The sequence below is a fragment of the Trachypithecus francoisi genome, unplaced genomic scaffold (genome assembly GCF_009764315.1).
Source record: "Trachypithecus francoisi isolate TF-2019V2 unplaced genomic scaffold, Tfra_2.0 Lachesis_group1, whole genome shotgun sequence".
Classification (NCBI taxonomy): domain Eukaryota; kingdom Metazoa; phylum Chordata; class Mammalia; order Primates; family Cercopithecidae; genus Trachypithecus; species Trachypithecus francoisi.
The window spans coordinates 139053307-139066079 of NW_022681454.1; the positions used below are offsets into that span (position 1 = coordinate 139053307).

At 36.2% G+C, this 12773-nt stretch overlaps 1 protein-coding gene across 6 annotated transcripts in view; it reads right to left on the reverse strand.

Annotated features, from left to right (window-relative positions):
* The window catches only part of INPP4B (inositol polyphosphate-4-phosphatase type II B), an 865488-nt gene that overhangs the window by 209022 nt on the left and 643693 nt on the right, over positions 1 to 12773 (reverse strand). For all 6 annotated transcript variants that reach the window (XM_033215351.1, XM_033215352.1, XM_033215348.1 and 3 more), the window contains one exon: positions 5322 to 5469. In XM_033215351.1, the coding sequence (XP_033071242.1) occupies positions 5322 to 5469 (148 nt within the window). The remainder of the gene's footprint in view (positions 1 to 5321; positions 5470 to 12773) is intronic.

The following is a 12773-nucleotide window of genomic DNA, read 5'->3' on the forward strand; positions in this document are numbered from 1 at the left end:
CGGGCGCGGTGGCTCAAGCCTGTAATCCCAGCACTTTGGGAGGCCGAGACAGGCAGATCACGAGGTCAGGAGATCGAGACCATCCTGGCTAACACGGTGAAACCCCGTCTCTACTAAAAACTACAAAAAACTAGCCGGGCGAGGTGGCAGGCGCCTGTAGTCCCAGCTACTCGGGAGGCTGAGGCGGGAGAATGGCATAAACCCGGGAGGCGGAGCTTGCAGTGAGCTGAGATCCAGCCACTCTACTCCAGCCTGGGCGACAGAGCGAGACTCCGTCTCAAAAAAAAAAAAAAAAAAGAAGCCCTCTTCATAACACAAAAGTACAAGGTGAAGCAGCAATTGCTGATGGAGGATCTGCAGCAACTTATCCAGAAGATCTAGCTAAGACCATTGATGGCGGTGGCTATCACTGATGAATGTGGTCTGGAACTGAATGTATAATATTTCTCAGGTATGCCTCTGTGTGTGTGTGTGTGTGTGTGTGTTTGTGTGTGTGTGTGTGTGTGTATTCCCACAGGTCCTATACAGAACAATATATCAAAGGGACTTAGACATAGTTTGTATCTGCTACTCATTGGTTTACTACTCTTCACCAAAAAATGTTACAATTTAGTTAATATTTATGTTAAAATTTCAGATAATAGTTATTTAGTTTCCTAAGCAATGCAAATGACTATAATATAAAGTTTCTCAGGCAATACTCTTGTCTTTATGGATAAAAAAAAAACAAGCAAAATTTTTACTTAGTGGTCCTTCCAGTTTGGATTTCCAAGCATGTAAATGAATGGTCTGCACTCTTTGCAACTATTGAAACATAATGGTACTAAGGCACCTGTCATTTTCATTAAACAAGGCAAGAGTTTATCTGAATTGTGGGACTGGGAGGGAAGTTGGTATAAATAAAACACTTTCTGGGATCTGAGTAAAGGTAGTGGAAGAGCAGCTGAGAAAAAACCTCAGAGTAAAGCTTTCACTGGAGATTACACCAAGAATGCCTCGAATTCTTTTATAGGACAATTTCCCATTCTTAACATGCCTAATTTTTACATTATGGTACATTAATTTTATATCATCATATAATTTAATTTTTTATTATATTACAAATATAATTCTTAAACTATTTTCTCAGTTGGATAGGATATATCTTCAAGTAGGATTTTCAAGAATGTTTTGTGCATAATGGTTTCTGAGTTCTTGTATATGTCAGTACGTCTGGCTTCATCCATAAAAAATTTATAACCTAACTCTATATAATAATGTAAAGCCACAGCCTTTTTCTCTCAGAAATCAGTAGATACTGTTCCATCGGGTTCTACAGGGAAGTATAATGCTGGCCTGATTTTAGCATGTAAAAGTAAAAACAAAACTGTAGACTCTAATCTTTTTATCAAGTTTTTGCACTAACTGTTCTACTCCAAGAACAAGTAAAATTATTTAGTAATGTCCAGCTCTTTGTCTTGCACATCTAACATCTTCTCTCTCATCCATTTGAACCTTTATTTCAACTTTCGTTAGCATTTAGGAAGAGCTTATTGTGTTTGTCTTCCACATTACAGACATGATTTCTCAGTGTTAAATCTTTTCTGCTGGCTCTGTGGATTTAATGTGGCCACTGCATTTTAAAATTTCATTATTTAGTGCATTACACTTTTCTTCATGACCTTTTTTCTTTAGATGGTTCTCTTTGCATAGATTTCTTATTCTGTTTTACAATAACTATATCTTCTTACACTCCACTGAGACAGCCGGCCAATTTTCCTACAAGCTTTTCCTATTTCCCCTTTGAGTCTCCAGGATGAATTTTGAAAATTTCCTTTTCAATGTAAAATTTTAAACATTCATTGTTGAATTTTTAAATACATTCTAATGATAGGAGATTTATACAGAAAAGGTATTGGAGAAAGCCTGGCCATCATAGACCCTGGTGAGTTTTTGGAATCTATCAGGTTTTTATATCTTTTGTTTTTGTAGAATTAAAATGTAATTTTCTTCTCTGAACAATTCCAGTTTCTAATTTTATCTCTGGCAATGGAGCTTCATATTGGGAGGTGGTGTTTATTCATCTTTCCCAAAACTGCCCACCAGCCCCTTCTATGTGTTAGCAAATGTTTCGCTGTGAAGCATATGGAAATAACAAAAGAGATACAGAGAAAGTCATAAAGAGAATAGGGTAGGTGGATAATACTCTGATGTGTTAAAATAACAACAACAGTAATGACAGTGGCTATGACTACCAAAATTCAATAGCTTATTAGTTTCTTTCTCCTAATTCCCTACTCGTTCTTTCTCCCTTGATTTGCTATCAATGAATGCAGACAGAAGGATATTAATGAGAATAGAGGTGGACTTTGAAGACAGCACTGTAGAAGACTCAAAAGTAGCAGACAAGCATTAGAAAGACAGCTGCTCATCCTTTAAGAGAGTTCTAAACTGAAGACAAAAGACAGGGGCACAAGATGATTTTCAAATTCAAGTGAGATTACTCTTTCTTTTCCTAGCTTGTTGAATTTTTTAATGAAGCGGTGTTAATGATCCATCAACTAAGATTTTCAACTCAAAAATATTGGGCTAAAATTAGTTATTATGTTAAATACTATATATAGTATAATAATAAATGCGATGTTAATGAATATATGTTAATGAATTTCAGTGTTTTATGACATGTCTTTATTTATTTATGTATTTTTTTGAGACGGAGTCTCGCTCTGTCGCCCAGGCTGGAGTGCAGTGGCCGGATCTCAGCTCACTGCAAGCTCCGCCTCCCGGGTTCCCGCCATTCTCCTGCCTCAGCCTCCCGAGTAGCTGGGACTACAGGCGCCCGCCACCTCGCCCGGCTAGTTTTTTGTATTTTTTAGTAGAGACGGGGTTTCACCGTGTTAGCCAGGATGGTCTGATCTCCTGACCTCGTGATCTGCCTGTCTCGGCCTCCCAAAGTGCTGGGATTACAGGCTTGAGCCACCGCGCCTGGCCTATTTATTTATTTATTTGAGACGGAGTCTCACCCTGTCGCCCAGGCTGGAGTGCAGTGGTGTGATCTCAGCTCACTGTAATCTCTGCCTCCCAGGTTCACGCCATTCTCCCACCTCAGCCTCCTGAGTAGCTGGGACTACAGGTGTCCACCACCACACGTGGTAATTTTGTTTCCATATTTTTAGTAGAGACGAGGTTTCACCATGTTAGCCAGGATGGTCTCAATCTCTCAACCTAGTGATCTGCCTGCCTTGGCCTCCCAAAGTGCTGGGATTACAGGCGTGAGCCACTATGCCCGGCCGACATGTCATTATTTTATATTTTCTATGTCTTCAAAGACATTTTATTCCATTTATCTTATGTTTTGTTACTATATCATAGTTGTATATATTTTGGGGGTACATGTGATATTTTGATACTTGTATATGATGTGTAGGTCAGAGCAACTGGGATATTCATCACCTCAAAAATTTATCTTTGTGTGGTGAACATTACAATTCTTCTAAGTATTTGGAATCATAGAATAAATTATTGTTAACTGTAATTAGAAATTTAGTTTTGGCTACATTAGATGTAGCTATTCTGGAGCCATTTAAAGGGTAAGCCCTAGTTCTAAATTCTTAAGTCTGCTTCATGTGGCAACTCTTCTGTGTTTCTCCGGTCCTGCCTGTAATCTCATGCTTGTCTACTGAGAGTCTTTCCTTATTCTGCATAACTCCTGTGAGGACTAGCTACTGTCTTCAACCCTTCAGGATAAAAAGGTGATCATTACATGGCTCTAGTAGGAGTGATTCTTGGTGTCCAGTGGTCTAGAACGCAATCATGTTGAGGATAATGACTTCTAAAATCCAAATTTCTTGTGCTTCTACTGTAATATATAAGCTTGCTTTATCCTTCCAGGTAACGTGAATAACTTGGCTTTTTCTTCTTGCAGTTGGCTCTTACGTAGTGCGCTTAGATTCCTGAGCATGCCATAGCTTCTCTTTGCCTGAGTCAATACATGTTGTCTGATTTCTCTGGCTTTATGATCTTCACTTTGCTACTCTCAAACATTCACCTGTCTCATTTTTAGTGTTTATTTCCCTACATGAAGATCATATTTTAATAATCCAGTTTCCTGTCTAATTTCCCTGAAATTGGGGTTCTATTTTCGTATTTGTGCAGTCATGCCTACCCTAACCAATTTTGTTAATAGTTGCCAATTTGACCTGCCCTGTTTATGGTGTCCTCACTGGCTTAGGTTAACATGGAATCCCTGGGGACTTCAGAGTCTACCAAAAGAGTACAGTACTATTAAATAAATATGTGCACTAATGTGAGCATAAGGCAGGAACCCAAATGCCAGAAATTTCACACTCTGCTGTAGATTTCAGCAATTATAAAGTGTTAGCTTTTTAAAAGTTGCTAATTTAATGAGATTTAGAACCTTAACAGGATTTTATATAATGTAGCAGTCAGCATTTTTAATGTTATTACAGGTTTGTTTAAAAGGCAGAGAAACAAATTGATTAGTCATGGTCCAGAGATACTCTTAACAACCAATAAGCTCTCAAATCCCTCTACCTTATTACAGCAACTGATTTAATTTTGTTGTACAATACTGTCTATTAGCATAGCATGTTTTATTCAGTCATCTCCAGTCGTTTTTAGACTAATAAATTTCTGAAAGCCTTACTACAAACAAGAAGTCCAAAGGTGAGTCAAATAGGAATTACTTCCAGAAACAGCAACCATAAGCACTTGAGGAAAAGACACAAGAATTATTACAAGATCAAAGCTCAAATTATTGGCTAGATATCAAGGTATCCAAGAAATATAGCTCAAACCACAAATGAAAGTAACATATGTAATGTTAAATTTTCTAGTAGCCATATTTTAAAAGTTTAAATAAAAAAGCAGGTGAGGTTAACTTTAGTAATATATTTTATAAAATCCCAATATATCCAAGTTAACATTTTGTTATTAAATCATCTGCAAGTGTGTGCTAAGAATTAAAGACCTGGTGTGTATCTTACACTGATAGAACATTTCATTTTGGATTAGTCATATCTCAAGTAATCGATAGTTACATAGGACTAGTGGCCACCATAGTAGACAGTTCAGGTCTAGATTTTTACATCATCATTATGCCTTTAGAAAAAATATTCTAGAGAAAAAATAATAATTGATAAGTATGTGAGGTAATGAAAATGTTACCTGGGCTTGATTTAGCTATTTCACAATGCATACATGTTTCAAAATGTTGCACAGACTATATATACATTGTCAATCAAAAATTTTAAATCATTAAATTTAAATGATTTTAAATGATAAAATAATTAATATGAGAGACAACAGTTATTTTCTCTTACCTGCACAAATCTTCTTTAATGTGAAGGGAAATCAATTCCTTAGGAATATGAAAGGAAAGAATGCTCTCTGACATTTGCTCACGAATTCGCATCCACTTATTGTCAGACGTGGGAAATCTATATAATTTACATACTGGGTTCTTTAACACTGGAAAAAAAGGAAAAAATAATAGTTAAATTCTAAGCAAATGCATGTCAGGCAAAGCCCAATTAACAAAACCATTAGTCAAGGTAGCACTTTTATTATTCATTTGATCCAAAATTTCTTTTTTATCAAAATCCATTAGTGTATCTGAATTTCTAAGAATTTCATTTTCACATTATTTTCAGTAGCTTCTGAGACATACAATCTTTGTTAAATTAAAAGAAAAAATTATACACCAAACTCCAAATCATAAATGTGGCTACTGTGGCTTTCTAATTTATTACCTATTGATTCTTCTCTTCTTCTAAAGTTTTATAAAGTGTATGTGTCTACAAATATACATTAAAGCATAAATATGTACACATAACATACACTTTGAACAAATATATTTCTGAATTTCTTCTGATCACTTTTAGTCAACTTTACCTATTTACATAGTAGGTCACAAACTGGTATGTTATTTTAGGAGTTACAAAAGGTCTTACTAAATGTTATTTCTTACATGTCAGAAAGGTTCACTCTTTTGTCTTAAAATCTGTTAAAATTCAAGTACCAAGCATACTTTAGTACCTATGAGTCAATAACACACTTTCCTGAAACCACATATTATCAGAAGCAAGGCAGAGAGACTGTGAAGAAACCGTATTTAGTATGTAGGGGAAAGTAACAAAGTCACATAAGCAAGAATTTTTTTAAAAGATTCAGAAAAAGCATATAGGATTAGATATTATGATAACATTTGATACTTATTAGTGAAGCCAGTACTCACACCACACTTTCAAGTCATCGGGGCAGAATTTCATTTCCATTGCTCTTCAGCAATGAATGCCTATGTCACACTTACTTACACACCAAAGCTTAGCGGGCAATAAAATATCAAGTCAGTCACCAGTTAAGAATCTATGATTAGTTGGCTTCAGTTTCAATAAAGCTAATTAAAAACATTATTTGATATTGAAGCAGAAGGCTTCAAATAATATTGAACATGGTATGTGGGCTAGATCTCCTCAATGTACAGGGAAAAATTCTTTTCAAAAGTTTACAGTTTGTAAGAACACCGTATTTCATTCACTACTTGGGTAAAAATACATATTTTTGAACACTGAAATGAGGATCTATTCATCCCTCTGCAATCATCTATTCTCAAAGGTACACTGGAGACATTATCATTATCAAAACTAATACCATAATGGAAACTTTGATTTTGAACATCCCATTCTTCAACCATCAGATTCAAAACTTCTAGTACACTTACATACCTCCTGCCAAGAATTAGAGTGCTCAACAGCACCAATAGAAGTCAGAAGAAAGTACACTATTTCTAGCATGTTGAGAGAAAATACTGCATTTTAAAATCTAGAGTGGTATGCCCCTAAAGATTATCTTTTGAATATAAGCACAATATTTAAATGTTGTCAGTTTGGTTCTTTACAGAATATATACTTAGAGTTTATTATCTTTACTTTGTTTTCCCTGAAATATAAGAACTTACAGCTGATCAATAAAAGAAAAAGTTTTATTCATTTGTGAAGTGACAGTGTTTCAAAGATATAAGAATTTGATTACTCCTTCTATTACAGTATCTCTGGAATAGGAAGAGAAAAAATATGTACTAAATTCGTTATGGTGTCCATATACCAAATATGGGATCTCATGAATTCCCAATATACCTAACATGGTTAGGAATATGCATGCATCATTTTATGGTAAAACAAACTTCAGTCCTTAAAATGGCCAAATTGTTTCTTATTTAGCAACATATATAAATATTTAGTTATTTGGTTTATCTAGACTCAGTATAAGCGCTATTTTTTAACCTCTTTTTTTTTTTCATGATTACACAGAACTTTTGTATCTCCTAAAGCATGGTTAAAAATCCTTGGATTTTGCTTGCCTTTTATATATACATCAATAATAATTTTTTAGAAAAGTTGTATTTTTCATTATGTCACAAAATATAAAAGTCTTCATTTTCTCTGTTGATCTCAAAACAAATCCTTCTACTTTTTAGTTTACTGTTTTCATATATACACACACACACACACACACACACACATATATATATATATATATATCTTTTTTTTTTTTTTTTTTTTTTGAGACAGGATCTCACTCCATCACCAAGGCCGGAGCTTAATAGTGTGAGCTCAGTGATCTTCCTGTCTCATCCTCCCAAGCAGCTGGGACTACAGGAGCATGCCTTTTTTTTTTTTTTTTTTTTTTGTGTGTGTGTGTGTGTGTGTGTGAAGACAGAGTTTCACCATTATTACCCAGACTGGTCTTAAACTCCTGGACTCAAGCTATCCCCCCATTTCGGCCTCTCAAGGTGCTGAGATTACAAGTGTAAGACTCAAGCTATCCCCCCATTTCGGCCTCTCAAGGTGCTGAGATTACAAGCCACCACATCTGGCCTTATTGTTTCCATTCTAATACTCTTCAATGCACTCTGAATATAAACCTTTGTTGAAATAGATTAAGCAGAAATCAAGGGTGGTTTGATTAATGAACTCCAGAACTCTCCTGTAACTACCAGGTACACAGCATCCAAGGACTCTCCAGGAATGTTGCTATTTATAAAGAAAACACTTGGAACAATTTAAAACCCAGGCACTTTAGTTATGCAAAAAATTGCCAGTGATGTTGCCTATTTAAATTTTGTGGTATAGGTTCTGATGTTTTGAGACTCATAGGTCTCCAAACATTAGTAGTAAATTGCATATCTTTATCATTATCTCAATGTAGGTATAATGGAATCTACTTTGCAACCCAGTTTGACCCAGCAGCATTGTTTATTAAACACCTATCATGTCTGAAGCAAGTATCATAAAATGCAGTATATGTATGTATCGTATGTATCCTATGTATCATAAAATGCAGTATAACACAGTATTATTTTTAAAATGAATAAATTGGGTCTGAACTTTAAATACCATGCAAATTTGTTGCACTGGTTACACAAAGAGCAAATAAAATGTTCTCAACTCAAAATTCTTGATGGTCTGATGGCAGGGAGGTTTTGCTATCATCACATAAAAGAAAGGCATGGTACTCATGTATCTAATATTGAACAATGGGCCACAAAAGATGAATGTTTTGCCAACTTAAAAAAAAAAAAAGATTATTCTCTATAGCAGACACTCTGCTCACACACACTCCAGCTGTGTAAATAAGGAAATGACTGTGTGAATGACTTTCATCTCTGGCTCTCCACTGGTGGCAAGTATTTATTCATGCAGGAGATGACTTGCTGTCCATACAATAGGCTTATCTCAATAACAGTAACTATGGAATATCTATTATAAGCTCTTTTTAAAGAGAGCCCTGTGTGTATTCTCATCTTCATTTTTTCACTACTTTTGCCATACAATTGCTAAAAATATCATGTGACCGATTATATCAAAAGAAAAGTAGTTGAGATATTTTAGACCATATCATTGTATTGTGAAAACAATGTGAGTAAAGTTCTGAACTAGTCCAGATCTTGATTGACACATTCCCCTGGAGATGAACACATAGAAGGAAAGTAAATGGCAGATTTTTCTTTCCTTTGAAATTGCAGCACAACTCAAATTTCTATATTGTTTCTCCCAGACTGTAATAGGGATATTTAACAAGGTAGCATGACACCTGCTTTTTCATGGGATTCACTAATTGTGAAAGCCAAACTGCTGCAGTTCTAAATTATCCAGAATAAGGATGCCAAGGAAATGTTCAACAAAGCTAACACAGATAAAAAAGACTGCTGCTCAAGTCACCTTGGAGCAGAGAAGATAAACCAAAGAGATACCATAGAGATGGCCTTCTCTCTGCTGTTTCTGTAAACAGAGCTATGCTAGTAATATCAGTGGGTTCACTGGAGAAGAAATTTTGGAAATATAGATTCAGGGTCCAGGGGATAATCAAAAAGCTCAAACATTTATTTCACCAGGTTATCGTTTGTATGTTTCTCCAGAGGAAGCTAATCTGTGATTATCTTCACACACTTTCTTGCTTCCAGTACATGATAGAAGCAGCATATTTCAATGAATCCAACTTGATTGGCTTCAGGCCATACAGATTCATTATTTTACTACACTGCAGATTCTTGTATAGAATCTATTCATTCCATAGTTTTAATTATGTAGTTGTTTAATTAATTATTCAGCTAAATGTACCTATATTGCCTATTCTCCAAAAGCTACATTATACTTTCTAAGGATAAGTCTGTAATCCAATTAGATACTGACACATCTTCATTTGTATTTGAAAATATCTTAGACTTAAACACATAATAAATGAACGTTGGCTCTTTTAAAGATTGGATGAGCACTGAGAAACCTAAACAGAAATTACAAAAACATTATCCTTAGCATGGCTTCAGACAAGTGAGGGTAAGAAAAACCTGAGAGGAACTCAGAAAATACAGCAAACAGACACCCTGAATCCAGCCAAACTCACAAGCTCTTGGCCAAAAATAAAAACTATTACAGATGTCATAATAAAATACACATGCATTATTTGTCTGCAGTTGGTGACAACTGGTGAATTTCACCTGTAGAATTTGGATTTTAGATCCTAGGTGGTTAGAAAAAGGACTGGCCTTAGGTCTGTTCATTATGCTTCAGTGAGTGAAGGACGCAATTTGTAAAGCTAGAAGCCAGCTCCTATTTCAAGCTGAGAAAACCGGACAACCTGTACTCTATTGCACTCATCAGGTTGTTTCTTGCCAGTATGCCTCTGGTCAAGGCATTCCATGTAAATCACAGGAACTCCCCACTTTCCTAACCACATGTAATCATCCTATAAACTTAGCTCAGCTATCACCTCCTCCAGGAAGCCTTCTTCCCTATGTAGATTTCTCTCCTTTTTACATCACACCCCCATTTCTATCATGGATCTTACCAACTGTACTATAGTAGTCTGTTTAGTAGTCCACGTCTCCTGTGGGAATATGAGCTTTGTGTGTGTGGAGGGGACAGTGGTGGAGAGAGCTGTGTAGTTTTTCTAGTTCTCTTTTTTTCCTCCTGCACTTACCATAATGCCCAGTAAATAAAAACATTCCACAGAAATGAGTCTTAGATCTTACAACTCAGATGTTTCTCGTCATTACTCTCCCCATGAAGAGAGCAGGTAGGACACCAACAATTGTGGAAATTGAGAGGGGAAAATGCAAGAGGGAAGAGCATAATTATAAGCCCCAATGCAGGAGAGAGCACAGGGATCAGAATCAGAGAAAAGATTAACCATAACGAAAGACCCCTTCATGTTCTCATACAAAATGTAAACTTGTTGACTATTATCACTTTCTTGCCTGTATTAGTTTTCTACTCGTTTACCTAAAGGAGGAAGAGGAGGAGATAAATGGACTTACAAAGATAGTTGAAGCATTTAAAGTCATCTAAGAGATGGTCCTATTATTATTAGACAGCGAAGTTTACCCTTCCATTTGAAGCTACTTGACATCTTAAGTTAAATCCCGTATTAGCACACAGTAATGAAAACATACGAAAATTTCAAAACAGCAAAGCCAGTGGATTGCATCACGTTTGTTAAAACAGCAAAGGGCAAATAAATCTAGGGAGGAAGTCAAAAGGATCAAGGGCCAATGTTATAAACCAAGATGGCCCCAAATTTTACATACTAGAGACTTACAACCATTGAGGCAAAACCCATTTAAATCACATGGAGAAAATATATTTTGTTAATATAAAATGAATATCATCTGATATTCAACAAGGTAGTGAATTTAGTAACGCATGAATGAAAGGAAAAACAAGGAAAAACTTAGCATTTGCTTTTGGCTGGAATTCATCAGGACTCAAAATGAGTACAGTGGGGACTAGTTTTGACTATCTTAAAATATTCTGAATCATGCATTGCTTTGGATGGGGGTGGTAATGAGGAGAAAGTTATCTCAATATTTAGCTCAATTGTGTGGTATTGTGAAAGTCAATTAAAATCTATGGTGCTACATGAAGTAGAACAAATTTTATTATTATTGTTATTATTATACTCAAGTTCTGGGATACATGTGTAGAACATGCAGGTTTGATACATAGGTATACACGTTCCATGGTGGTTTGGTGCACCCATCAATACGTCATCTATATTAGGTATTTCTCCTAATGCTATCCTTCCCCTAGCCCCCCATCCTCCAACAGGTCCCACTGTGTGATGTTCCCCTCCCTGTGTCCATGTGTTCTCATTGTTCAACTCCCACTTATGAGTGAGAACATGTGGTTTTTGGTTTTCCGTTCCTGTGCTAGTTTGCTGAGAATGATGGTTTCCAGCTTCATCCATGTCCCTGCAAAGGACATGAACTCATCCTTTTTTATGGCTGCATAATATTCTATGGTGTATATGTGCTCCCCCACTTTTTGTTTTTTTTTTTTTTTTTGAGACGGAGTCTCACTCTCTCTCCCAGTCTGGAGTGCAGTGGTGCAATCTCGGCTCACTGCAAGCTCTGCCTTCTGGGTTCATGCCTCAGTCTACCAAGTAGCTGGGACTACAAGCACCTACCACCACGCCCAGCTAATTTTTTGTTGTTGTTGTATTTTTAGTAGAGATGGGGTTTCTCTGTGTTAGCCAGGATGGTCTCGATCTCCTGACCTTGTGATCCACCTGCCTTGGCCTCCCAAAGTGCTAGGATTACAGGTGTGAGCCACCGTACCCGGACCACATTTTCTTTATCCAGTCTATCACTGATTGGCATTTGGGTTGATTCCAAATCTTTGCTATTGTGAACAGTGCTACAATAAACATACGTGTGCATGTGTCTTTATAGTAGAATGATTTATAATTCTTTGGATATATACTCAGTAATGGGATTACTGGGTCATATGTCTGTGGGCCACATAAATGTCTTCTTTTCAGAAGTGTCTGTTCATACCCTTCACCCACTTTCGGATGGGTTTTTTTTCTTGCAAATTTGTTTACGTTCCTTGTAGATTCTGGATATTAGCCCTTTGTCAGATGAATAAATTGCAAAAATTGTCTGCCATTCTTTAGGTTACCTGTTCACTCTGATGATAGTTTCTTTTGTGTGCAGAAGTTCTTTAATTTAATTAGATCCCATTTGTCAATTTTGGCTTTGGTTGTCATTGCTTTTGGTGTTTTGGTCACGAAGTCTTTGTCCATGCCTATGTCCTGAATGGTATTGTCTAGATTTTCTTCCAGGGTTTTTATGGTTTTAGGTCTTATGTTTAAGTCTTTAATTCATCTTGAGTTAATTTTTGAATAAGTTGTAAGGAAAGGGTCCAGTTTCAGCTTTTCTACATATGGCTAGCCAGTTTTTCCAACACCATTTATTAAATAGGGAATCCTTGCCC